We start from the raw sequence: 26,065 nt of genomic DNA on the forward strand, positions 1-26,065 counted from the left end.
AATATGAACATGGAGGAAATATTCTCACCCAGAGTGCAATCATTTCCTGACTGAAGAAGTCCTCTGAACTGTGTTAACTGCAGACCTGAGCGGTCTTCTTCAACACGATGCCATTCTGAAATCAACGGGGGGGGGGGGGGGGGGGGGGGGGGGCTGGCTGGGTTGGGATACCTTCAGAAGTGCGAGAACATCTCTTCGTTGCTAGAACTGCCATCTCTGTTTCCCCTGCCTTAGTGGTTGACAAGTTTAGTGAACCATTTTGTTAGGTTCTGGTTAACCGTACATGGTTTGAAATCCTTACAGAAGTGGGAAGTTTCCTAGTATAATGTTCTTCATATAAAAACACCCCTACGGGATGCAACGTCTCCCTATCCGTCATAGCAGAAACAGATTTTCTTGCTCAAATATAGAGAAATGAAGAATTTCCTTGATAATAACCCTCTGGTGGCGAATTAGTCTTGAAACTAGGGTGGAGTAGACAATTCGCCAGAAAGGGGGGTAGGTTGAACTTGTTTCTGAGTGTAGATATGTTGACTCAACCTTGCACTCACTTCTCCCTTTCAATGCCCTGCCTCCTCCCTGCACACAGGTATCAGACCCTCGAGCAGAAGGTATTTTCTATTGTGGTAGAAGCTTCCTCCCTCCCAGTCTCCCTGCCTCCCTTCTGCCCTGTCCCTGCCAGCCTCGTTCATTATGTTCTTTGTCTTCCACTATCTCTCCTCAAACCATGCAAGGGCCCCACCAAGCAACCTGCACCCTAGAGAAAATCACCAAGTTTCGGGCCCCTTTTATTAGCGTCCAAGCAGATGGCTTAGTATTTCTTCATGAGAACTTTCCTTGTCTCCAAATGTGGGGGTTGGACCTATGCCACCTGCTTCATAGCTTGGGAACCTTCAAGGAGCCTTGACTCTCTTCAGGAAGTTAGTGGCTAGCCCGAACTACCCCCGGACCCCAGGGAATTGTTGCTCTAGCGAAAGGTGGAGCCAGAAAAATAACGACCTGGGCTAGAGAAGACTGCAGATCGTGAAGAGACTACCTCCAGCTTGTGACTTCTTGGAGGGGTCGTTTTCAATTCATCAGTCAACCACAAAGCTTTCTAGGTGGCATGTGTAGATGGTATTCAGGTGTGACGATGATTTAAAGAGATGGTGGCACACTCCCAGCCCCATCGTCTGCCTTGCCTGTGTTTGGGGCGGTCGAGCAGTAGGCTTAGATCCTACACTAAAGTAGCTCCACAGAGACGACAGAACTGGGAAGAAGGAAACAGCTGAAGCTACAGCTGTTGCGATGTGCAAATAAATGATTCTGATGCTGTCACCTGGGAGCTGAGGCCTGAAGAACAGCTAAGAGACCCAGCGTCTCATAATACTGGTACTAAGTCAGCTTTAAAATGTAGGAGAGATTCACAGGGATCCGGATGCTGTCTTCTTGACCATAGTTTTAAAGCATTTTATAGAACATCTTCTTGCTGTATACACATTCAAGGGGCTGGGTTCTTCATAAGCTTATGAATCTCTGCCGTGCCCACATTTGAAATGCTTTAAATTGTATGCATCTGGGCGCTCTCTCTCTCTCTCTCTCTCTCTCTCTCTCTCTCTCTTTCCTAAATTGTATGCATCTGGGCTCTCTCTTTCTCTCTCTCTCTCTCTCTCTCTCTCTCTCTCACACACACACACACACACACACACACACACATGAAGTTTGCATATGATGGTGTCTCTAGTCAATGTTGACTTCCTTCTGGATCTCTCTGCAGGCTCTCCCTGCCAAGCAAGACCAGGATGTTCACAAGGACAGCATGTGTAGAGCCCGGGGCTAATGCCAAATATGCTTTTCCTCTCTCAAATGACTGCTGAGTCAAGAATCAAAATCTAGACCAGAGAGGGTGGGCCAGGAGTTCTTTAACATAAAGACAGAGTCATCAAAATTTAGTTTTGTGACTGTTGGTTGGACCACTAATACCCCTAAACCCAAAGAGTAGTTTGTATGGTACTTTTGTATCAACCAGAGTCTTATCATCTTCCGCTCTCCTCCTACATCCATGAAGATCAATGACACAGGCTGGACTGGACACCCAGCGCATGTTAATAGCCTTGGGTGTGGACACCGTCACCTACCCCAGAAAGAAGAGGAACACCTGGAGGGCCCTTGACCCTAACGACCCCAGCAGGACCTTTGACCCAGTCATATAACTGGATCGAAGCCAAAAGATGATGCTTCGGAGTGTCGCATCATGGTCAGCTCTCCCAAGGGTTAGCCAGCAACATGTCCACAAAAAGTACTTCTCCCGTTCCTCTGGCGCTTGGGGACAGACTTCACAGTTAGAAGTGTGGGTGTCAGAGTGGTTGGGGTGCCCTCTGGGGACGGCCTCAGGGCACTGCCTCCTTACTGATGGAGCTGTCCTCCCAAGAGCATAGAAAATGACCCAGTGGAGAACCAGGTGATGTGGTGGCAGTTGGCTGTTCCACCCAAGTATCCCCCGCCAAGTCCTGCACCCCCGGCATCAGACATGACAATGATATTATTGTCACCTGCTCGGGCCAAGGAGTGCATTTAAAGAATACGCCATATGGAAAGTTTTTCTCTGGCCATCTTGCTAGGGATTATGGGAATTTGAGCAAGAGGAGGAACGGCTTTTCTTCTTTATTCACTGCACCTCCTTTGCCAAGTCATTAGATCACAACGCAGGAAAGGCCCTGGGATGCATATGTAAAATGAAGTCCTTGGGGAAGTTAACTCTAAATTTCCTGATTTCTGTGCAACTAAAACTCTAATCTCAGGGCTGTGTGAGCATGGCGTTTCCATGGTGAATTGCAAACGCAAAGGTCTGCTTTTTCTCGTGTACATTACCGCCTGTGATCCCTAGGAAGACTTCATCTGAAATAACATAACAAGGGATTGCGTTTTTCCAATAGCAATTGCTTCTATGAAACTCAGGAGTGAGCCCTCACCTAAAGTCATCTAGGTTTGCAAGCATTGGGGTTCTAGGGCTACATGGTGTGTGCAACAAGACAAAGGGAATGTTCTCTGATGGTTGCCTCCTGAAAGACTCTTTCTATGGAGAAAACTGCAAACCTTTGTTTGGAAGATACAGCATGGGAAGGTACTACTCAGGGGGACTGGCAGACAGCTTGCTGGCAGCCCACTGTGTGCTCAGCACCTTTAACATCCCCAGGGAAACTGGCAGATACTACGTTCTAGGGAGCCAATTACTGCCGAGGTCATCTTCTCGTGTTTAGGCCCAGTGACTTAAAAGGAGCAGAGAGCTCTAGAGCTAAGCGATCTCACCAGGTGTCCAAGCGAGAACAAGAAAGGGCAGTCCAAGAACAGGCATTTTAAATGGAAAACTGAGATTGGGAGATGTCTTCCTCATTCCTTTACGCGTGCGCGCGCGCGCGCACACACACACACACACACACACACACACACAACTATTAGCTCACCACTGTCTCTGCCTTGCTATTGAACATGGCTAGATGGGTCAACTTATCAATTAAAAAAAAGCAACCAACGCTTGAATCGGGTGAATATGCCTGGACATGTGAACCCTGGACACCCATCCCAATCCTACGTGGGGGAAAATGAAGCCCACATGATGCCCAGATAAAGCTGACATGCTCCCCAGAGAAAACTCCACTAAGGGTGGGATATGATGCTACCATTTGAGGGGGACAGTCAGAGGAGGAAACCTGGACTCATACACGTTGTGCCCATGTGTGAATCAGGGAAGAATCAGACTCTTTCTGTCTTGCCTGAAGAGCGTCTAGTCCAGTTTGACAGATGTAACTGGAAAACTACCTCTGCTGATTCAATGGCCGTATTGCCCAAGAATGTTTCACAACCCCCCCATCCTGTTACACACGTCCTTGTGCCACACTCTGTATCCCTCAGACTGTTTTAGACAGTAGATTTTTTTGTTTGTTTGGCTAACCAAGCGTAGGTATTGCTTCACTGTTGAATTCCCCTGGGTGGGCAGTCTTGCAGTACCGGCAGCCGGCATATCTAACCTTCTATTGGCCCTCTATCACCAAGTTGGGACCACGTCTTCCTTTGGATTTCAAGCCAGCTAACAGATGACTGTGTCGCAAGCAAAGGAGGGGTCCAGTTGCTTGCTGAAGGAACAAAGTCCTAGGAGACAAACACTGAAAACCTGATGTGGGCTGTCGGTATTCTAGAACCAAGCGTCATCTGGCTCTCTCCTAGAGAGTGTTGTGTTTCCGTCAGACGGAAAGAGATTCCCGTTTAGCTTTGACTTCAACACTTTAGCTCTGTAGTGCTGAGCTTGTGCCTTAGATTTCCATTGCTGTGATAAAACGCCATGACTAAAAGCAACCAAGAAAGGAGTTTATTTCACCTTGGAGCTTGTAGTCTATCATCCAGGAAAGTCAGGGAAGGCACTCAAGGAAGGAACCTGGGGGCCGGGACTGAAGCAAGGACCATGGAGGAGAGCTGTTTTCTGGCTTTGCTCATCGTCTTTTCTTATAGCACAGAGGAGCACCTACCCAGGGGTGGCTATCCATAGGAGGCTGGGTCCTTCTGCATCAATGATCAATCAATAATATGCTCAACAGCTTGCCCATGGGCTCATCTGATGGGGTGTGTCTTCTCAGCTGAAGTTCCGCCTTCCCAAAAGACTCTAACGTGTGTCACAATGGCATGAAACGAGCCAGCACAGGCTGGAACCCTGCCTAAACAAGAGCTCCACTACTAAGCCACAAACCCAGCCAGTTGCATTGTTATTTTTTTTTAATGTTTTTCAAGTTGAGACAAAATTCTAATAAAATTAACCACTTTATAGCACGCATCTCAGTAGTCCTTACGTTATTCGGCAGACTGTGTAGTTGCCACCGCTGCACTTCCAACGTGTTTTCTGCTCTCACAGGGTAACCCTGCGCCTCTTACCTAGGCCCTGGCCACTTCTAGTCTGTTCTCTGGCTTTGCGTGTATTAGATTCATCATATAAATGTGACCTTCTGGGTCTGGATTTTTAAAATATACTGTAATGTTCGTGACATTCTATGTTACAGTATAATTGTCTCTTATGTCTTTTAGTGAATTTTTAAATTTTTAAGGCAAAACCACAGTATTTTATTATTAAGGAAAAGGGGCTTTGATGAGAAACAAAGTAGGATTTTAGTTAATTATCTTCATAACAATTCTGGGACATACGAGTTCTAAGAATTAAGCTCATACAGTACTTCTCAGTAGACACACTGACGTACGTCCACATGTGGACTCGGATATTCAAATCTGCCGTACATATGATGCTCACAGCTCATGTCCCTTTCAGTGCCATCCCCTCTATCCCTTACTATTCTTACTTTAGAATAAACCTAAAATCAAAATTAGTTCTTTGTAGGTATTAAAATCAGTGACTAAATAACTGACGTAATTTCTGTTTATTTATGTGAACTAATTCATTACGTTCACTTCAAAAGTCCTTGCAGATAGAGGACGTCGGGAGTCTTTGGTACTAAAAGCTCACATCTAGCAAAGCCTTTGGTCTCACACCACTGGGCACCACCGGAAGCTGCTACTAACTCCTTCCTTGGCACCACTATGCGAAGAAGCCAAAGAAAGAAGACACCTTGAAGCAGTGTTTTGAAAAATCCGATAGTAGCAATAACTATGGAAAATATGAAACAGAAATAGAGATTTTGCCGCATTTGTAAGAGCTAGCTTGTTCCTTGTGGCCAGCCCAGGAACTACATCTCTGTGTGATCTCTTAGAAAGGGCGGTTTATAGTTACACGTTTTCTAGAAAGAATGTTCCCACCTTCTCCACCTCCCACCCAATTGAATTTCAAGTAAAATTTAATAATCTAGCTCGGCTTTCCGAGGCTACGAACAATTCCAAGGCAATCCACCCCACTGACGGAGCTTTCAAATGAACACAAATGTTTCTAATTGGCCCGAATAAGTCGCTAATGGGAGAAAGACTGCCTGGGGTGTGTGTGGGTGTGAATGTGCCATGCTTGTGTTGTGTGTGTGGGTGCGTGTGTACTTACACAAGCACACATTCCCACATGCTTGTGAGACTGACGACGTGAGAATTATCTGGGGTTCACACAAGATGTGCTGTGATAAAAAAAAAAAAAAAACTGAGCTAACTGCAAGGGGGCCTGGCACCCTGGCACTCAGCAGTGGCACCCTGAAGCAGAGAGGGGTGGACGGCTAGTTCCCTCCTGGGACTCAGTGCCAGGGCAACAGGCCCACGCTCCCACAGGAAACAGCAAACAAGCAGCTGGTGAAGCAGGCCGATGGAACCAAGACGACCTTTAATTGACTGAAAACAGCTGTGTGCCGGGGTCCTCCAGAGAAAGCCAGTCCAATCTTCTTCTCTCTTGTAGCCTCTGCTCAGTCACAGGCCTGTTTTTTTAGAGCTGGAGAAAAGTATCTGTTTATTTGTTCATCCACGTCCGTCTCACACTCTTGTCTTCTCCCGGCATGCAACAGTGTATCGTTTCAAACAAGACACCTCTCAGCTTCGCAAAGAAAGCTCATTCAGCAAAGCTCAGCTCGGCCTCACTTGTTGATCATTCATCAGACCTCAGAGAGTGGGGTGCATTTATCTAAACTGGGGGTATTTTGTTAGTTCATGGTGCATGTGCTCCCTTCGCGTGGCAGCACCGCACCGGGGAGCAGCAGTTCCGTGACTGTCAGAACTGCCCCAAACTGGTCTGAAGTGGCACTGGCGGTGTGGGAAAGGACATGCGCAGGGCAGCTGAATGATTGGTTGTCTTCAGCTGTGCTGGAGGCCCAGGGCTGGAGGATAAACTCAGCCGAGGCCCAAGGTTTTCTAAAGGGAATCAAAGTTCTCATTGCCGTACCGGAGTGTAGTTTTTCTCTCCACTTGAGTCTTAAAAGCCCTGGTTTGATGTATCTTTCATTTACTTCAGACAGCAAATAACAAAGTGCCCAGTGCCGTGCTGGCGTGGAGTCAAAACCTAATAAATATTTGCTGGGTGAATAAATAGTTAAATGGAATGTTATTAGCGTTGCTAGTGTTATTGCCTTGGCTTGGAACATACAAGAACAGACTTGAGGCAATCAAGTAATTTCCCTTCATCGGTACAGGCTAATTATTCGAGAGATGAAGATCGGGTGCGGGGTATGTATCTGTCAGGCTCCGTTTGCTTCTAATTAAAGGTGGGAAAGGCAGTGCAAGCAACGAGGAGACAAGACGATGGCCCACTCCAGCACAGCTTTTGGATTTTCCATGCCTTGATTTCAAAGAGACATGAAGATAAATTTATTGTGCCCCCTCTCTCAGCTATTTGCTTCCTTTTGCTCTGCCATTTTCTAGAGGGCAGGCTGGGTATTGGGGGGATAGGTCCTTTAATATCACTTTTAGGGGTCAACTGCCTCCATGACTTCTGCTAACAAATATATAACCCTCCTGACAAAAATCGTGTGTGGTGTTCCAAGACAAAAATGCTATGTCTCCACTCTAAGCCTTGGAAGTACCATTCATTCATTCATATATTAATTTCATATGCAATTACGTATTGGTTTCGGTACTGAGGCTGGTAAGTTAACACTTAACAAAATCCAAAAATGATTCTATTCTCATAATCCAGTGATGAATCAATATTAATGGAATAACCATCCTAAAAGTTATAGGAGCAACATACGTACTTTTTTTTCTAAAAGGTATATGACTGTAATGAGAACACACGTCATTGGGAATTGACTCTGAGAAGAAGGCAGGAAGGATTTTACTAGTGAGCAGCCTGGAGCTAAGCGTTATGTCTGAAAAAAAAGGAAAAGCCAGCTCAGACACTGATGTTGCTGCCTGGGGACAGCAGGGCCTGGCCATGGCATACCATATCTGCTTTGGTATGAGTGGATGTAAGGATGAATTCCTCAAAAATACAAGGGGAGAGATGATGCCCAAGCCTGGATGTTTCTGTGCGGTAGCAGACCTCTTAGAAATTCTCGTCAGCCACCCCCCTTCCTCCTACATGCAGGGGGCCTTCCATCCCCAGCTGCCTGCTGAGTACCAGACACACAGGTCTGCTTTTGCAACCTGCAGCGTGACCTCTGTCTTGTCAACTCTACAAGCTCTTCCTTTTTGTGATGGGGAAGTACCATGACACAACTAATCCTGCTTCCGGGAGAGGGTGAATGGCATGGCTTCCCAGACTCACTTTCCCATTCAGAGAATGGCACCTGCCCCTTACCAGCAGCCGTGCCTGCCCCTTTGAATGTTAGCATAGAATGAGAACAAGCCAGGGATCAATTAATGCTTGATTGTTCATATTAGCTACTTTTATGGATATAAAATGGGTTAAAGTAACAAAAGTAACATATAACAACCTTCATAGAAATCATTGTCTGAGGGCACATGCCACCTATAGAGGAAGGGTGCTAGGGCACAGGGCAAAATGCTCTTACTTTTTCACATAGTATTCTGGTACCAGATGGATTTTTTTAACTGTAAAACTGCATGCAAATATATGTGTGCATGCGTGTCTGCATACAGCCCAGGCTGGCCTTGAACTTGAAAGTTTCCTGCCTCATCCTCTTCAGTGCTAGAATTACAGGCCCACTATGTTTTTATAATGAAACTTGAGGTTCATCTAGGTATGATGCAGGAAGTCAACTCAAAACACAACTTCAACATAATCTCTTTCATTCATACTTTTTTTCTCTTAAATTTGGAAACAGCATTCGGCGCCTTTCCGGTCAAGGGGAACAGCACTATCTGAAGTGATTCATTCCATTTCAAGCACTCATTATGACTTCTGATGTTCCAGTCATCCCACCTGCTCCTCCCATTCTCCCTGTGCTAACATGGGCTTCTGGAATGCTGCTCACCTACCGTTATGAGCAACACACTGGCTCCAAGTGGCTGACTTCATTCCACTCTTAAGCATGGCTTAAATTTTTTATAATGAGCATTTTGTTTTGTTTTGTTTTTAGAAAAACAATGACATCACCTCTCAAACACAGAGCTGTTCCCATTCCTGTTTAGTAGTAAACACAGGGCCCAAGGCCTAAGCTTTGCCAGGGTTGAAGAAGCTCACCTTCCTCCTGATTGTCCTTAGCAAGTCGATGCTGCCCTTGCCATGGTTACTGCTCATACAGGAGAGGTCTAGTGGACTCCCTGGCTGCTGAATCGAGATACAGAAAGTATCTGTAATGATGACAGCATTCTGTCCTGTCCTCCTTTGGAGGCACTTCATGTTTAAGATTCGGTTAGCTGAGCTGGCTAAGACGATTGGTGTGCTGGCTGGAGAAGCCTGGTGTCTGTTCTCATCTGAGGGCTGTTCTTCATCCCGGGGATGCTCAGCACTCTCATCTGATAAGAACACAAATCTGGAGAGAACTTAAGCCCCCTAGCCTTCCTGAAGCTAACGTGAGCAAGCTTGCCAGATTCTCATATCCCCCCCAGCAAACATTTCCAAGCAGTAACTGCATTGCGGGGTTTTAGCACACCAGGGACCCACAGGATTAGGATAAGGGCCCACACAGAAAACAAGGCTGAAGGAACTGGGTTACTCTTGACAGCCGACTGATCCCCAGCCCATAGGCCAAATCACACTTTGTGCTCTGACTTTGTACATATCGTAAGCTAAGAGTGGTTTTGACATTTTAAGTGATTGGGCACAAAAAGAAACAAAACGAGCAAATACTTGATGTTATGACCGTTATATGATATGCCATTTTCCTATACACAGTAAAGTTGCATGGCAGAGCAGCAGGTGTGTTCTCTACAGCTGCTTGGGAGTTAGGATGGCTGACCTGAGAGAGTGAAGTCCACAGTGGGTTTGTCCGGGAACGCGGGCTGTCCGAGAACGCGGGCTTGCCGCTGCTCTAGGTTCAGGCGGGAAGCTACCGGTGTGCTTGCCTGTTTTGCAACGAAGGAGGTTTCTTGGTGCGCATGCGCCTTGGTGGCCGTCACGCCGTCACAGAAGGTGATGTGCAGTACCACAGACTGCTCTGTTTTCCTCACTTCGTACTCAGAGTCAGCAGAAAGTTAGTGTGAGAAAAATACGGTTTTCATGAGGGGTGGTGAGAACTATCATGGCAAAAGAATTTCCCGTTGCTTCGTGGATTGCTAAGGCTGATTTGAACTCTCGAAATAACAAGACTCATTTTCCTCCATGCTAACATTTGATGTGATCTCTTCCTTGCATCTGAGAAATCTTTTGAGAGACAGAATGTTTTATACTTGTGGGTTCTGCACACTAGTGAGAATGAGGACCCCCCCACTAATGGCATTATTATATTAAATGGTTTCATTTGGTTTGTACATTTTGCTACCAATAGGACAATCATGTGATGGCACAGTAGGATATACCTTTTGATAAACCTTAACAGGATGCCTTATACATTTGATATAACAGTTGAGTTAACAGCCCAGACAGTGACCCTCTACCTATCATATTATTTTTTAAAAGGAGATTCTACAAAGCTACCCACTCACAAAAGCTACCATAATCATAGCACCAAAAATATTATAGAATTAAATGTATGAGTTGATTTTCTTCAAAATCTCCACCGTGTACATAAGTGACCTCGGTTTTCCTCCCCTTTTTATTGTTTTAGAGGTTGAAGGCGGCGCTGACCCACCACCCCGCGGCCATGTCGAATGGGAACATGAGCACCATCGGACACATGATGGAGATGATGGGCTCCCGGCAAGACCAGACGCCGCACCACCACATGCACTCCCACCCGCATCAGCACCAGACACTGCCGCCCCACCACCCCTACCCGCACCAGCACCAGCACCCCGCCCACCATCCCCACCCACAGCCTCACCACCAACAGAACCACCCGCACCACCACTCCCATTCCCACCTTCATGCACACCCGGCACACCACCAGACCTCGCCACACCCGCCCCTGCACACCGGCAACCAAGCACAGGTAGACTTTCACCCGCGTTTCTTCCTTCTTTTCCGCATGCCAACCGCGCAAGCGCAAACTCGCAGTCATCTCTTGCTCCCTTGTTCGATAAGCCTAGCTAGGTTCTCCAGCTGACATGCTGGGGAGCTCTGTCCGTTTCCTAGGAAGTGTCCGTGAACGATAAAGATGCGATTGGGTCATAATTCCTATAAATAATGTGGTAAATTTCCGCTTCAGTCTCTAGGGAACAAATGAAAACTAGAAGTTCTCAAAACCCTGTATTTTTGCAAGTATGTCACAAGGTTTGTCCTAAAAAAAAATAGTAAATATTGATAGGAGAATTAAAAGAAACTTAAACAGGGCTAGAGAGGTGGCTCAGTGGTTAAGAGCACTGGCTCCTCTTCCAGAGGTCCTGAGTTCAATTCCTAGCAGTCCCACATGGTGGCTCACAACCATCTATAGTGGGATCTGATGCCCTCTTCTGGCATGCTGTTAAGATGGTGAGAAGTGACTCACCCCTGACTGGGAAACACTTTGGAGGAAGCAGAGAAGCAGCCAAGCTCCGCAGACAATCAGACCAAGAGAAAGGTCAGCTCCCAGGGGTGCAGTCAGTAGGGCTGACCAGCAAGAGGACAAGCATGCAGACTGCCCTTAAAGAGAGTTGGGGGACCAGGCAGACGTTATGTCACCCAGGCTAAGAAGACAAGCAAGTCCCTGTGCAGAACTGGGTTTTCCTAAGTAGCTGAAAGACTTGTCCAAGAGTGTGGTGAGCCCTAGCCACTTGGGGCTTCGAGCAAGATGACCTTCGGTGTCTCCTCCACCCATTCCTCTCTACCCAGTCCTAACCAGCTGGGTCAGAATGGCACTGGAACCAGGGTCTGCCAAGGAATGCTTATTCACTTTCTCCTCCGCTTTCTGCCTCTGGAGAGACACAAGCTCTCAGACCAGGGAAGGCTTTGAGCTCTTGAGCTCCCTGCCCTAACAAACCAGGAAAGGTAAAGGGGTGGGGTGGGAGGAGACTGTCACAGGCAACTTCCTAACCAATCTGTTAGATAAACTTAATTTTGCAGAGACCCCTAGTGGGGCTCCACATAGAGAGAAGAGATGCGCTATACAGCACATGACCAGCTCTTTCCTTGACTGACTTTGGCGACTGTGGACAGAGATATAGATTAACCTCCCATAAACCTCGGCTTTCCCATTTGCCAATGGGATAAAATAAACAGACTCTCATGACTATGAAGCCACAGAGACTCTGAAAAAGTTTTCAAAACATATTATTCAGGATCAATTCTAAACTTAAATGATTCAAAAGAAGTTTAGTGAGTAGTTCAGTAACAACAGGTTCCCCTAGAGTATATTTTTATTTACATTTTAGTTAACTGATGTACTAGGATCTGCATAAAAAGAAAGAAAGAAAGAAAGAAAAGGAAAGGAAAAAAAAGCATCTCAGGCAACGGCAATCCTTACACTCTGTGTTTGTTACTGAAGTATAAGGACATCAAGGTTTGGGCACCTTTCTGGACAAGTTATTTCAGAGACAAGTTTAACAGTTCTTCTTTTTTAAAATATGAAAGCCATTCATTAGCTAAGTGCCAATTAGCCAATTGCCCTGTTTCAAGTCAGTAAGTGCCCAATTGTATATGCAATTAGCTAATTGCTATTGTAATTAGCTACACTCAGAGTTTCTTTTTTAAATCCTATTCTACAAAGAAAGACTCTATATCTGGGGATCGTTTAGACAATATTCTACACTACCACTCTTATGGTAGTTATGTGGACCTGGTTGATCACTGAGCAGATCTTGTCAAGTTCTTCAATTATTTGCTAGTCTGAACAGTAGATACAGAAGTCTCCGATGGTCCTTTCAAATCTGAGAGTCGAAGTTAATTGGGACAAATTCTGTCTTCTTCACATGGCAGTTTATTATTTTTTTTTTCAGTCAAAATTTGCCAAGCAGCTCTGCAGAGAGACTTCCATCTTGAACATAAAACACTGAGTCATGGTAGTTAGCAGGAACACAGATTCTGGTTTTAAGCTGTGTCTTCAAATCCTCCTGGCTGCCCGTGATTTCCATGCCCAACATAGGCGTGAATTTCAGAAGGCAAGTGACACTTCATTGTCACCAGGAAGATTTCTTAACCAACATTCCCTAGGCCAACCCCTGGACCCACAATGGGTCTCAACTCCCCCTCAGTTAGCACACAGGGTAAAGGTACAGGAAAGATGTCTGAGCGTCAGTTTGGTTAACGTCAGGGGAGTAGCCCGTGGCATTGAGAAGTCTTTGCTCTGAAGAATAAAATCCAGTTCTGCTTAATTTCATCTTGGGTAGTAAGAGATCTCATAAGAGAAAAGCAGACGTGAATGTGGCCAGCTGCAAAGAGCCAGCCTGCTTCCTCCTGCTGCCCGGTTCCTCAGGAGCCAGCTCAGGGGTCAGCGATGGAAATGACACACTTTGCTACATCTCAGCCAATGGCAGAGATTATGTCATAGGCAGCCACCCCTGTGAGTAAGACCTTAGAAAATTGACTTACTTCATGATCCCTCTGTGATTGGGCCGAAAGGAATTGTCAATAAAGAGTTTCAGAAAACATCTTCGCTTTAGATAAAATTACTGACCTCCTGAGCCTGATTCTTTTATAGTTTTATAGTTTATATAGTTTTATAGTTTAGTCATAGAAGGTTTGACAGAGTTGAGGGCTGAAATCCATCCCCTTCGGTCAACTGATGTCAACCTGAGGCCACTATTAGTGCAATTACAGTCATTCTGATTGATTTCAATCATGGATGCTGGAATATGTTAGTAAAGGGTTTTGAGCTTAACTTTCTGAAAACTTTTTGCCTGTTATTTCTGTAGGTTAAATGTCTCTTGTAAAACAACTTTATAGGTATTACAACCGTAAACCTGGGTGACTGAGAGGCAGGAGCAGGAGGAAGGAGCAAAGTGCATTAGCAAAAGCGTTAGGTGTCCAGACATATAAAGAGGAGTTGTAGAAATTTCACAAGGTACTGCGTGTCTGCTTCTTCGAGGGAAATAAAGCTGCCTGTGTGGGGGTCTCCAACCTTCCCATGTTGTGGCGTCCCACGTAGGCCTTACAAGGGGTCTCGAAGCTTAGTAAAACTTTTTAATAAAGTATGTGACCGCTCCTAGTGTTTCTTTATAACGTAGGTATGTGTGAAGCAACCTGTCCTCACCGTCTAACCCTACAGTGTGTAACAGAGAGAAGGGCTGGCCGCAATTGCTAGCTTTCTAAGACCCTGTCCTACCCTAGAAAACCCTCCTGAGACTCCCTCCTCCTTAATCAGAGCCCTGAGGACCTTGAAGACCACACCCACCTGGAGGCTGTAGGTCCAGTTGGTCCCAGGTACTAAAAATGGAACAGGAACTGCATTCTGATTTGCAAGGCTTTTCTATAGGAGTCTAGGGCTGACAGTGCCAGTGCCCCATAGGTGTGCTCCCCTGATGTAATTTAAACACATTTGGAATCAAAGGAGCCCACAGCCTGCCGGGAGATTTTTCTGCAAACAAAACAAAAAAGAAAATGCTGTCATGGAAATAGCCTTGACATCATCTGTTTCAGCCCAGTAACCGCCCAGGACCAATTTAATATTTTTTCTAAGATACAATAGCACAATTTAATGTTCTTTAAAGCATCTTGAATAAGACACTTTTAATACCCGAAGGAGAAACAAATGTTCCCTGCCCCCCACCACCACCACCACCACCACCGTGATCCTCCAAATACCCGTCTAGAAAATAATTCCCCTGCTTGGGTCCTTCTGTTAGTCCCACCTGTATCTGGCCCAAATCCACAGACTCTGCTCTCAAACGTGTGGTTTCACTGTTTATTTCATTCACTGAGAACAAGTTTCACATGCTTACTAAAAAGCAGCGGACTTCCTAAGCTTTGCTCGTGTAACACTGGCTCGGGAGTCTTCCTTACCCAACATGTTCTTCCGGGTCCCCATCACTTCCTCCCTCTCTATCCCCTCAGGTTTCACCAGCCACACAACAGATGCAACCAACCCAGACCATACAACCGCCCCAGCCTACAGGGGGACGCCGGCGAAGGGTGGTGGATGAGGACCCGGATGAGAGGCGGAGGAAATTTCTGGAAAGGAACCGGGCTGCCGCCACCCGTTGCAGACAGAAGAGGAAGGTCTGGGTGATGTCACTGGAAAAGAAAGCAGAAGAGCTCACCCAGACAAACATGCAGCTTCAGGTGCGGTCCCAGTCCCTTCCCCAAGCCTTGTCAGGGTTGGCATTTCCTGCCCTGCAGCCGCTTGTTGACCCACGCATCCTACCACACACCTCGCCTCAGAGGAACCCCAGGCCCTCTCATCCAGCATCATTAGTGCTTTGGTGCCATCGGTCCTCCCACAAGAGATGAGGGACGCACAGGACCAAACACAGAAGCCTGACTTCAAGCCCGGGTTTGGCAGCTACTGACTGTGCTAAGTTTTCTGGCTCTCAGTTTCCTCATGTGTAAATGGGGAACAACTTTAGAGTTGGGGGCAAGATGTGAGCTGATGTTCATGATGCAGTTAGAATGGTCCCTGGCATGGAAGGCTTTTCATCTGGAAGCCATGTGGAACCACCAGGCTGAGGGTACCTTGGCATACACCCGGTTGTCTGTATTTCTGTTTTTTAATGGCAGAATATTTTATATGTTTGGTTAGCTTTGTGTGCTCTGAAAGTAAAAGCCTGTTTTCATCTTCATTCCAAACTCAGCAAGGTTGGAATCATGTGTGATTTTTGCTTTCCAGGGCTGGCATAGCTAGGGACATCTGTAGAGAAGCTGTTTCTGGGGTTGTTTTGGGGGATGAGGAAAGTAACCAATGTGTGGGCTTCTCAGGAGAACCCCAGTAGGTCGATGATGCCATTCAGGCTGCTGGTTCTAACATCAGGAAGGTTCTCAAGAGAAAATGGCAATTACGTTGACGTATGACAAACACCTTCAGGGACCTTGGGAAGTGTTTTAGTTTCAACCAGCCCTTCCCAGAGTTGAGAGGGACCCATGGACATAAGAAAGGGTGTAAGGTTACTCAATAGAAACTTAGTAATTGATAGTCTCTCCAGCCAGTCTCAGAACACCTATAGGTAGGCTTTATTTGTTTGTTTGTTTGTTTGTTTGTTGTTTAGAGACAGAGCATTGGGTAGCCCACACTGGCCTTGAACTTGCTGTGTATCTAAGGATGACTTTGAACCTCTGATCCCCTTACCTCTAGCTGGAGAGTGCAGGCATTGCAGGCATGTGACATCACACTCAATTTTATGTGGTGCCAGGGATCAAGCTTCACTGATGTTAGGCAAGCTCTCTGCCACCCGAGCTTACATCCCTAGTCATCTCTGCATCCTTTCAAAGGAGCGCTTGGGATGGCAAACCCCAGTGTCTTTGCATTGTGAGTTGCGTTTAACAAAAAGGAATCGTGGCATCCAGTGTACAAATCAAAAGTATACAAAGGAAGATTGGTGTATCTTCCTGAACTCAATAACTTACATTCATACCCTCATCTAAATATATCACCCTTTTTGTGATAGACATGATGAAGTTAGAAAATGCACAGCTTACATAAAAGTAAGATCGAATGCCAATTCATATACACATTTGGGACCATATCTCACTGCACCTCTCCCTACTGGCTATTCCCTATTCTAGCATAGGACCTACACAGGGTTTTTGTTTTTGTTTTATCGTTGAACAAGCTCCCTGTCTCTAGAGTGTCCACAGGCTGGCGGCCTGACCAACTTGGTTTGATTGCAGAGCATCAAACCACAAAGCGGTGTCTGGAGCTAGATACCTTCAAAGCCACAGCTACACCCAGGCTGGGCAGACTAGTCTGTGAGGAGCTTTTAACAAGAGCGTGGATAAGCATTTTAGCATTCATGGCTCCATTTTCGCTTTGACACGTGTTTTAAAGGTTATTAAGGGGTGAAGAAATGGCTTAGCAGTTAAAAGCACTTGCTGCTCTTCTAGAGGACTCAAGATTAGTTCGCAGCACCCATACAGAGTGGTTTATGGCTGCCTGTGACATCCAATGACCTCTTCTGGCCTCTTTGGAACCCGTATACACATGACATACATTCACACAGATATACACAAATTAAAAAATTGCTAAAGTATGGTTGGAACCTTAAACCTACAGTTTCACAGGCACTATGGGTAACTCATTTTATAATGAGCGAACGCTCCGGGCTGGGCAGACCCAGCACACATGGTGGCATTGGCTAAAGCAACAAGCGAAGCAGGAGTTGCTTCCTAGCAGTTCTGAGCTCTACGGGAGGATGGTGGAGGCCCATGGGGTTCCCAATTTGAGAGCCATTGACTCTGGGAATCTTTGTTACATCCTGGGAAATATAGGCTGTTTCATGGCATCTTCTGCTTCTACAGACTAGAATCAGGAGCAAGCCCCTCCCTCAGTTGCACAACTACAATGTCTCCAGACATTGCCACCTGCCCCCACCCCTGGTTGGAGTAGAGAGTGTGGTGGTATAACGTTAGCTTCAGATGAGTGCAGGTTCTTTAAAACAGAGCCGTGAATAACCAGCAGACACATGTCAGATTCAAAACTTTAAATCGGTGTGAATTAAAATGAGTCCTTGCGGGTTTTCTCCGGGATCTTTGCTGCAGAGAGTCACAGCAGAGAACTGCACAGAAAGATGCCCTGGAGTCTGAGGTCAGATGCGTTTGGGCCTTGACATCCACTTATTTATGACTGCTTTCCAAAAACATACAAAGTCCATTCGCCCTGTGCTAGACACTAATTCACTGTGTGCGTGTGTGCACACATGCTTAATATTTTAGAGCCCAAATAGCTAAGACAGCCAAGGAAAAGAGGTGCTAAGTCCCAAGAATAGAGATTACAAAAAACAGAAACCTCAGCCCTAGAGAGTCTATGCAGCAGACACTGGTAATTTTTGGTTACAAAATCAGTACAGGGGAAGCAAAAAAGCTCTGCAAGACCACTAACTGACAGTTTCCAACCATTGCTTGCAGCACTGGCACCAGAGGGGCAAAAGCCACAGCAGCCCCGTGTTCTCTCTTGTACTGTGTGTTGTGTGTCATGCCCTGTGATGCGGGGGAGAATGTCACAGCCTCCGCCACCTTTGGGTGACCCTTTTCCACTCACCGTCAGAAGAAAAAGGTGTCTCTCTTGAGACTGGTTCCATGAGCCAGATTTTCAGTAAACAGAAATAGAAGGTGCTAAACAAACAAAGCACAGCCAGATGGAATAGCCAAGGTCCGAGTGGCCAGCTGCCACCTTTGAGTTGTTTTCCAGAATAGAACCTTCTGGTCAGGCTGCCGCAGAGCTCCGGGTTGGAAAAACAAGACCTAGGAAAACAAAAAAGCAGACCCCAGTCTTCATTGCAAATCTTTGCCCAAGAGGATAAACGCAGGTGTAGGATTTAGAGAAAGTTAGAAAAAGCCTAACCTGACATTTTACTATATGGAGAAACTGAGGTTTGGGGAGATCAGAAGTCACCCCAAATGTCAGATTATCAGTAAGTATCAAAAGAGTGAGTGAGGACTTGGGCAAATCACCTGTGGCCCTAAGTCACTGCCTTGACATCTTTCCCTTCTAAGAAGCCCGTGCGCTGAGGGAGTCTGTGTCCGTGTGTACTGCTGTGACTGTGGGCCGCTGCTGTGGCAGTCCTAGGTCACTTGCATTCGGTGGGGATATGGAAATCATCTGGTCACCCACTAAAGTAATTGCTTTTCCTTTTTAGTGCAAAGACACATGGTCTAAGTTGATGCTGAAATTTTAGACACACGAACCCAGGTCTGGGACTTGGCAAGGGAGCAGGCCAGATGGAAACTGTTGCTTGACAAATTGAAAGTCCTTTGTTTCTGAGGGGACCAAACCTGCCCTCAGCTAATCTGAAAAGGGGGGGAGGGGTTCTGGGCCCTTTGTGGCAATTATGTTTTTGGCACAAACTCCAGCTTATACCAAGAAGCATTGTGGATTTATCATATAACAAAATGACATTACCAAAGCTCCAAACTGTCAATGTGCCTGTCAGGGAATTATTGAAGTGTGGAACACCTCGACATGATTGCTACTTCACCCCCAGGCAGATTTGTGGATTAAAAATACATCAGCATGACGGGATCCTGCTCTAACCATCATTATCTAAATAGATAACTGCTTTAAGAACAGCAACCTCAGATTCATTCCACCGCTGAAAGCGGAAAGGACTGACTTCAACCAGAGAGTGCATTTATTAGTTATACTTTGTTTTTAAAAACTGTTTTTCTACAAGCACCAAGGAGAACTTCAAAGGTGAACTTTTTCCTCAATTCATAAAGTGAGTTGATGTCTCACACGGTTCTGGCTTTTATTTCCTTGCTGAACTTCTAGGCCAAAATTGACTTCTTCCATGCATTTTTGAGACATTTGCTATCTGGTTTTTCTCTTACAAAATGAATTCAAGGTGATTCTAGTCCTCTTACCTTGAAAAAGATTTTGACTAGAAACACAGTCTAGTACGTGTGCATTCCCTGCTTCCGTCTTCTTTGGATGCAGAGTCCTTAGATGCCGTGTGTGTGCAGAGCATCCCATCTAGGACAGCAGTCCAGTCTCCTTTCCCCAGTTCAGCAGCTCTTGCCCTTTGTCAACTCAAAGGGCCCTTGTGGCATCTGATGAAGGATCCAGACACTCTTTCTCAGTGTGAGTGCATATGTGCACATACATGCGCTTGCTCTCTCTCTCTCTCTCTCTCTCTCTCTCTCTCTCTCTCTCCCCTGTAATGAAACTATGACTATGCACTGTGTACTCTTAACATCTGATCTTCCAAAGGGTGCTGTGCTTGGCTTCCTTATGAGATACAAGGCCTGGAATATAAGCACCTGGGAGAATTCTCAAAGTAGTTCACTGTCAAATGAAGATCGAGATCAGCTCCTTCGTTTGATAGTTAGGTAATTGGCTTTCTCAACAGAAAGGCAACACAAAAATCCCTCTGGAATAAGAAACTGTCTTTCTGGGAAGAAATAAACCAGTCCAGCCATTTTGGTTTGGACGTGGGTGGAGTGGTTTGGAAAGTCAGCCCCTGCTACTGTCCTTAGAAGTGGCGTCATCTTGTTTGACTTGCGGTGCTAGAGACACAGTCCAGGGCCTTGCCCTTGCCAGCAGGCACTGTACCACTGAGCCACCCCTTCAGCCCCCACCCCTTTGGACCCCACACCTGATCATGCTGCTCAGCCCTAGGAAGGAGCTGCTTTCCCTGTGGGTGGCTGTATGAGAATTCCAAGGCTCTAGGGCTTTTCCTTATTCCCCACAGCATCAGAGTAATGTGTACTGAAGCCAGGGCCTGCTTATTTCTCTCTGATGATGTTCTTAACTGGTATTCACTTTCCAACTGTGACTGGGCCAACTAACACAATTACTAACATGAGAAATATGTACATAGTCAAGTATATCCTTAAATGACAGTCAGTTTTTCCAGCACTCTGAGTTTCTACTTCATTTTTAGATAGGTTTTATTTTTTTTATGTTATGTTTTTTTCCTACGTGGATGTATATACACTATGCATGCATCTAGTGCCCATGGAAACTAAAGAGGGCATTGTTGAATGCCCTGGAACTGGAGTTACGGATCGTTGTGAGCTACCATGTGGGTGCGGGGAACCCAAACCAGGTCCTCGCAAGAGGCCTGAACCATCTCCTCAGTCCTTGTTCCTGCATCCTTTCAGAACTTTACACTACTCAAGATCTCGGTTTTTCTCCTTACAACACATCGGTTCATTAATGAACCAAACGCTGCCGTGGCATAGTTTTAGTGAGAGACCTGAATGTGTGCTGCTTCATAGTACAGTGTGTGTGCTGCTTCATAGTGCAACGGCTCTGTGGAGACGGAAAGTGTATCGTGAAAGAGTTTAAGATGCGTTCCCACCAGTAGTGTAGAAAGCTGGCCAGTGGCATTATTGGTGTTTCAAAAAAGAAGCAATGGACACACCCTAACCAGAGTTAAATGTTGGCTATAAAGGGTCACTGCCCAGGACACAGTGGGAGACAAAATGGAACCTGCCTTCACCTTCTCCAAGCTGGCCAACGACCTTCAAACATGATTTATTTCTAATTCAATAAGCGTTAAGAAAGCAAAATGATCAAGTTTGGTTGTGTTTGCTAACTTTAAAATTACTTAGTTTATTGTGGGGTGTGCTTGTGCCCGATCACACATGTTGAGACTGGGTTAACCATGGAAGTTGATTCTCTGCTTCACCATGTGGCTCCTAGGGACTGAACTGCAGTCCTCACTCCTGGTGGCAAGTCCCTTTGCCCACCGAACCACCCCCATGTTTGGCCTTCATACTTTGCTAGTTGTTTTCTGCGCCATAGTAGAAAAGGGGTGGGTTTTTGTGCCATTTCCTAAGTGCCATTGTCTGCATCATCTGCAGCTAAACGTTTTGCTGAGGGCACAGGTGTCAGGACTTGTGTGTTCAGAAAAAAACATCATTGCTAAAGTTCACAAGTAGTGGGACATTTCATCTTGATGTGTGCGTGCAAAAATATACACACATCAGAGTTCTCGGTTTCATTTTGAGTCGATTGATTTTATTTTTAAACAGGTTTCTAAGAAAAAGTCTATATAGTAGTCTAAAGGTGACTCTTTCTGACATGCTATTTTAAAGACAAGGAGAGCTTGGTGGGGGCGGGGGGCATACAAAGAAGGTTATTTAAGCATCCTAATTCAGGTAGAGTTCAAAGAAGAGCTGGTTGATGACTGATGGGAATTTCCCTGTAAAATAAAGTTGCCCCAGAATCACCAAATGTCACTTTGGGCGATGGCTGGCCCCTGTTGATCATACTCACTGGAAGTAGAAGGTACCATTTGCCTTCATGAATGCTCTCAGATTTAAGAGCAATTTTCCTGTACCATTAGGTGACTTATTCATATTTAGGTGAATTTCTCGTTATTACCATTTTTGGTAGTTTGAAGGATAATGGGAAAACTTTTGCAGTTGAGACATTTGTTACTTTATTAGCAATCTGTTCAGTGTGCAGTTGAATCCTGTGCTCCAAATGCATTTACAGGTGGGAGATATTCTTTAGAGGGGAAAAAAAAAAACCAGTTTCAATTTTTCAAGTAACTTCTAGGAATGTTCTTCTCTAGTTGATTTGTGCCTGGAAAGTCAAATTTGTGTCCTGGGTGTCACCAAGCTCATTGTATGTTGTACTATTTCTGAGCCCATTTTCTAAATGCTAAAAATGAGGTTGGAGGAGGTTGACCAAATTGTGTTTTCTCTCTCGGGTTGCATGGTCAGTGAAGAGAAGGGCTTCTCACCTGTATAACCTGGTTCCAGGGCCCATGACTTAAAGGGGATAGTGTGTTTTTTAAGTAGGGTTCAGTTCCTGGGTTAAACTCTGGTCTCTTCAAAAGACCCATCGCAAATTGAAGGAAAGTTACAAAATTCAGATCCATCTCTCCAAATAATATTCTTAATGCCATTTAGACACACACAGTAAAGTTGGAGGATTTTGTGCTTGAAAGTGGGTGGGAGTTCGCACTTGCACCTTTTTTTACCTTCTCAACACAGTTTTAATGTGTCTTTCCAGAACGAAGTGTCCATGTTGAAAAACGAGGTGGCCCAACTGAAACAGCTGTTGCTAACACATAAAGACTGCCCGATCACAGCCATGCAGAAGGAATCACAAGGATATTTAAGTAAGTCACTCTTTCATTCTTTAGAAAGCCACATTTTTTTCATCACTAATTTTGCGCGGCATTTTATTAAAAGGGAAAAACACAGTCTAGGTTACACACCCAGGAAGAAATAATTGAGTGATTACAGGCTCTCCTGCCAGGGAGGGGGGGGCAGTCTTTCCTGACTTCTCCAACACCATGCCCACCACTTCCTGATAACTTCTGGCTGTACTTTCCCTAGCATTTCTGCATTGCCAAATTCCAGCTTTGTAGCCAGGAAGAAACTAGTCTGTGGGGGTCCAATTACCAGCCGCCTGTTGATCCAGGGCTGAGAATTCTGCGGGCTGGGAGGCAGCACTGGGTGAATCACTTTTAGTGTCTCAAGAGATACCTCCTGTTGCCCACCAGTCTGGCAAGTTCCTGGGCTGTTCGAGTTTACCAACAGGCAAAGTGGGGCCCCTTTTCCCCTGTCTCCACTTTCTGCAGTATACTAAAGGCTGGTTGTATAAGGGATGGTGGGAGGAAGAATGATTCATGGCTGAAGGTCAATTTGTTTTCAAATAATTTTTTAGATTGAGCAACACAGATTCTCCCACCACATGTGAGTATTTTTCCACATTTAATATATGAATGGCTATCTGAAAATACAAGACGGGGAAGTTCACACGCAAAGACTCAAACACAAGGAGTCATTTTTTACTGATGGAGAAAGTATGGTTTTACACGTAGCTATAAACCCTGGAAGGATTAGCTTTGTGGTTTCGGTTTAAAATGAAGTTTTGGCTGTACCTTCCAGAAGAAAATGTGTGAAACTCTTCTACACGAAGTAAATGTCTAATAACGTTTTTATTTGTTCCCAAGGAGTTCCCACAAGAAAGAGCTATATTTGTGTGTGTGTCTGTGTTCTCTTCTAGGTCCGGAGAGCAGCCCTCCCGCGAGCCCTGTCCCAGCATGTTCGCAGCAGCCCGTCATCCAGCATAACACCATCACTACGTCCTCCTCGGTCAGCGAGGTCGTGGGGAGCTCCACCCTCAGTCAGCTCACGACTCACAGAACAGACCTCAATCCTATTCTTTAAAAGGCAGTGGTCAGACCTGGCCCACCCCGAGAAGAGCTGGACCATGCCATACATCCTTTCTCCAAAGGGCATTTTTAGAATTCACTCAGACCAGGAAGACGCCTCAGCCCTTCAAAGACTGGCTTACCTTTTTTATAGTTATTATGGAAATGTTGTCTTTTATACTTAGTTATATAAGAAAAAGGGAGTTATGCAATGAATATCTATCAGCTTGGGAAGCGCGCTGGTGCTTTTCTCTGATTTTCTGGTACCAGTTTCTTGTTTATAAACAGAATCTTTCCTGTATATAGCCATAGTTTCAATCTTACCAGTCCAACCCTTTGCCTGAAACAATGAATCTTGTTAAAACTACAGCTTTTAGCCAAAATGAGGTATACTTCGATGTCAAGTGAGATGGATCCACAGGAACTGGGTGGGAAATCCGGTGATGTCATAACTCATGTTGAGTTTGTGCTGTGGTGTCACCAGAACCTCAGATACACGCATGGGCTTTCCTGAGTTCGTTTTTCATGCTAGAAAAAAAAAAAAAAGTATGGTCCATCATTGTCCCAAGAGAGCCACCAAGCATCTCAGGCCCTCTCCTGCTCTTGCTCACTTGCTCAGATTGTCCAATATTCATCTCCACTGCCACTTCCCTGGGTTCCTTATTCACTCTTGGCTTTACCTTTCCCCCTTTAACTTTGCATGTGAAGAAGAAAATAATGTCTAAAGAGGGAAAAGAGCAAATCTTGAAAGTGTGGACCTAGCCATTGTTTCGCTCGACTTTAACACACAGCTGGACTTCATTCCACTCTTGCCTTTCACAAAATAGCAGCCGGGAGATGTTTAATGTGCCTGATTTAATGTTTTTAATAACCAGAGCAAATAAAAAGCGATTCGGTTCTAGGTGAAGCCCTATTGAATGCCAGCTGTGGAGACACTAGGGAAAGGACCTTTGTTAGCCTCAACTGTGAAAGTTCAAATTAGGACGTGGGCTCTGACATCACACCCCCGAATTACAACTCATTTCTATGGCCTGTCTATAATGTTGAAACCCATGCACTATATAATAGTTCAGAAGGGCTCTGTTCACTACACAGATTACATTGTTCAATCATCAGCTGCTAATAGCCTAAGATTTATTATTATTTTTTTTCCTAAGCCTATGGAACCAGCTCTGCTATTCTGGTGGGCAAAAGCAGGCTCACTCCTGGAGACGGAGAGAGAGAAAGCAAGGCCAGTGCTTCTGCAGGGTGCTTGTAGTCTGTCAGACAGACGGACTCTCCGGCTGCCAAACAAGTTCCGTGGAGGTGGCCAGGCTGATGCGCTCTTATGGACGGTTCTGATTCATATTTTCAGCAACTTCCATGGACCTGCCCATGATGAAAAGCAGATCAAACCCACACCACAGTTGTGCCTCCTTGAAACAAGCCATCCGACTGTTCTGCTGGTGTTTTGGTATCATGTGTTTTCTCACTAGCAGTCTAGGCGTATGCTGGTGTCTCATCTCCGCCCAAATACTACTTCACCTCTAACCTGTGTGTGGGTGTGGGTGTGTGTGCCTGAGTGTGTGTGTGCGGGGACGTGTGTGTTTATGAACAGTATAGGTTTTAAAAGAACAGTATTTTACAGAAGCTGTCACTTTTATAAGAGTTCAGTAAAGGAAGGATGTACTTTTTCGCTCACTATAGTTTAAAAAAATCTATTTTAGAGGAAAAAAAAGAAAATATGAGGACTCTGAAGCATGACTTTTATAACTAGGTTCAGTTTTATCTAATAACTTACTTTTAAAATCAATATTTATCAACAGGTTTTTTTTTTTTCCATGTATGCTGTGCTTTTGAGAGACAAGTTTGACTGTTCAGTAAAGCTTAAGACTTGGATATATGACCTAAGAATAAGAAAACAAATGCAAAAAAAAAGTAAAAAAAAAGAAAGAAAAGGAAGAATGAAAAGGGAGGAGAGGATGGGGTGAGCAGGATTTTCTGTTGTATTTTAGGGGATGTAAAGTATATCATTTTCAAATACTTTAAATACTGAATTCATATTGTTATTACTTTTTTCTGAATTCCAGCAGTAACAGAATGGTTTAACCTAACTGGCTTCCTAGAAATGTTTAAGACTTACATTTGAAAGAAGTTAATATTCATCGCTCTGGTTTGAAATCAAAAGGAATTTTCTGCAAAATTCCATCCTTAGACCATGTAGACATTCTGCTCCCCTCAAAAGACAAGGGGGCAAGTCAGGGTGGCAGAGCTAGTAGCTAGTATCTTCCATTTGCTTTGAGTAAGCAAGACCCTTTCCTGCCTGCATGCATAGCACTCGAAGGAAGGGATTTTTTTTTTTTTTTAAACCACTGGTAACACCACAATGTCCAGGGAGTGGCCTGCCTCTGAAATGACGATTTTTAGTTTACTTCTCTCCCACCTCTAGGCTGAAATCCTTAGCTGTTAAACAGGCAGGCTTTGCAGCTAAGAACTTGCCTGCGTTTTCTTAATTCAGCGGCTC

The 26,065-nt window shown here is 45.2% G+C and overlaps 1 protein-coding gene across 2 annotated transcripts in view; it reads left to right on the forward strand.

The window, feature by feature from the left end:
* Window positions 1-25,778, forward strand: part of Creb5 (cAMP responsive element binding protein 5) — a 309,727-nt gene extending 283,949 nt beyond the window's left edge. For both annotated transcript variants that reach the window (XM_041640283.1, XM_041640282.1), the window contains 4 exons: window positions 10,554-10,877; window positions 14,852-15,079; window positions 22,413-22,521; window positions 23,415-25,778. In XM_041640283.1, coding sequence (XP_041496217.1) covers window positions 10,554-10,877; window positions 14,852-15,079; window positions 22,413-22,521; window positions 23,415-23,578 — 825 coding nt within the window. In that variant the 3' untranslated portion in view covers window positions 23,579-25,778. The remainder of the gene's footprint in view (window positions 1-10,553; window positions 10,878-14,851; window positions 15,080-22,412; window positions 22,522-23,414) is intronic.
* The last annotated feature ends 287 nt before the right edge of the window (window positions 25,779-26,065 follow it).

Source organism: Microtus oregoni, unplaced genomic scaffold, assembly GCF_018167655.1.
Source record: "Microtus oregoni isolate MIOR12 unplaced genomic scaffold, Mior012 000062F_ref0000492, whole genome shotgun sequence".
Taxonomy (NCBI): domain Eukaryota; kingdom Metazoa; phylum Chordata; class Mammalia; order Rodentia; family Cricetidae; genus Microtus; species Microtus oregoni.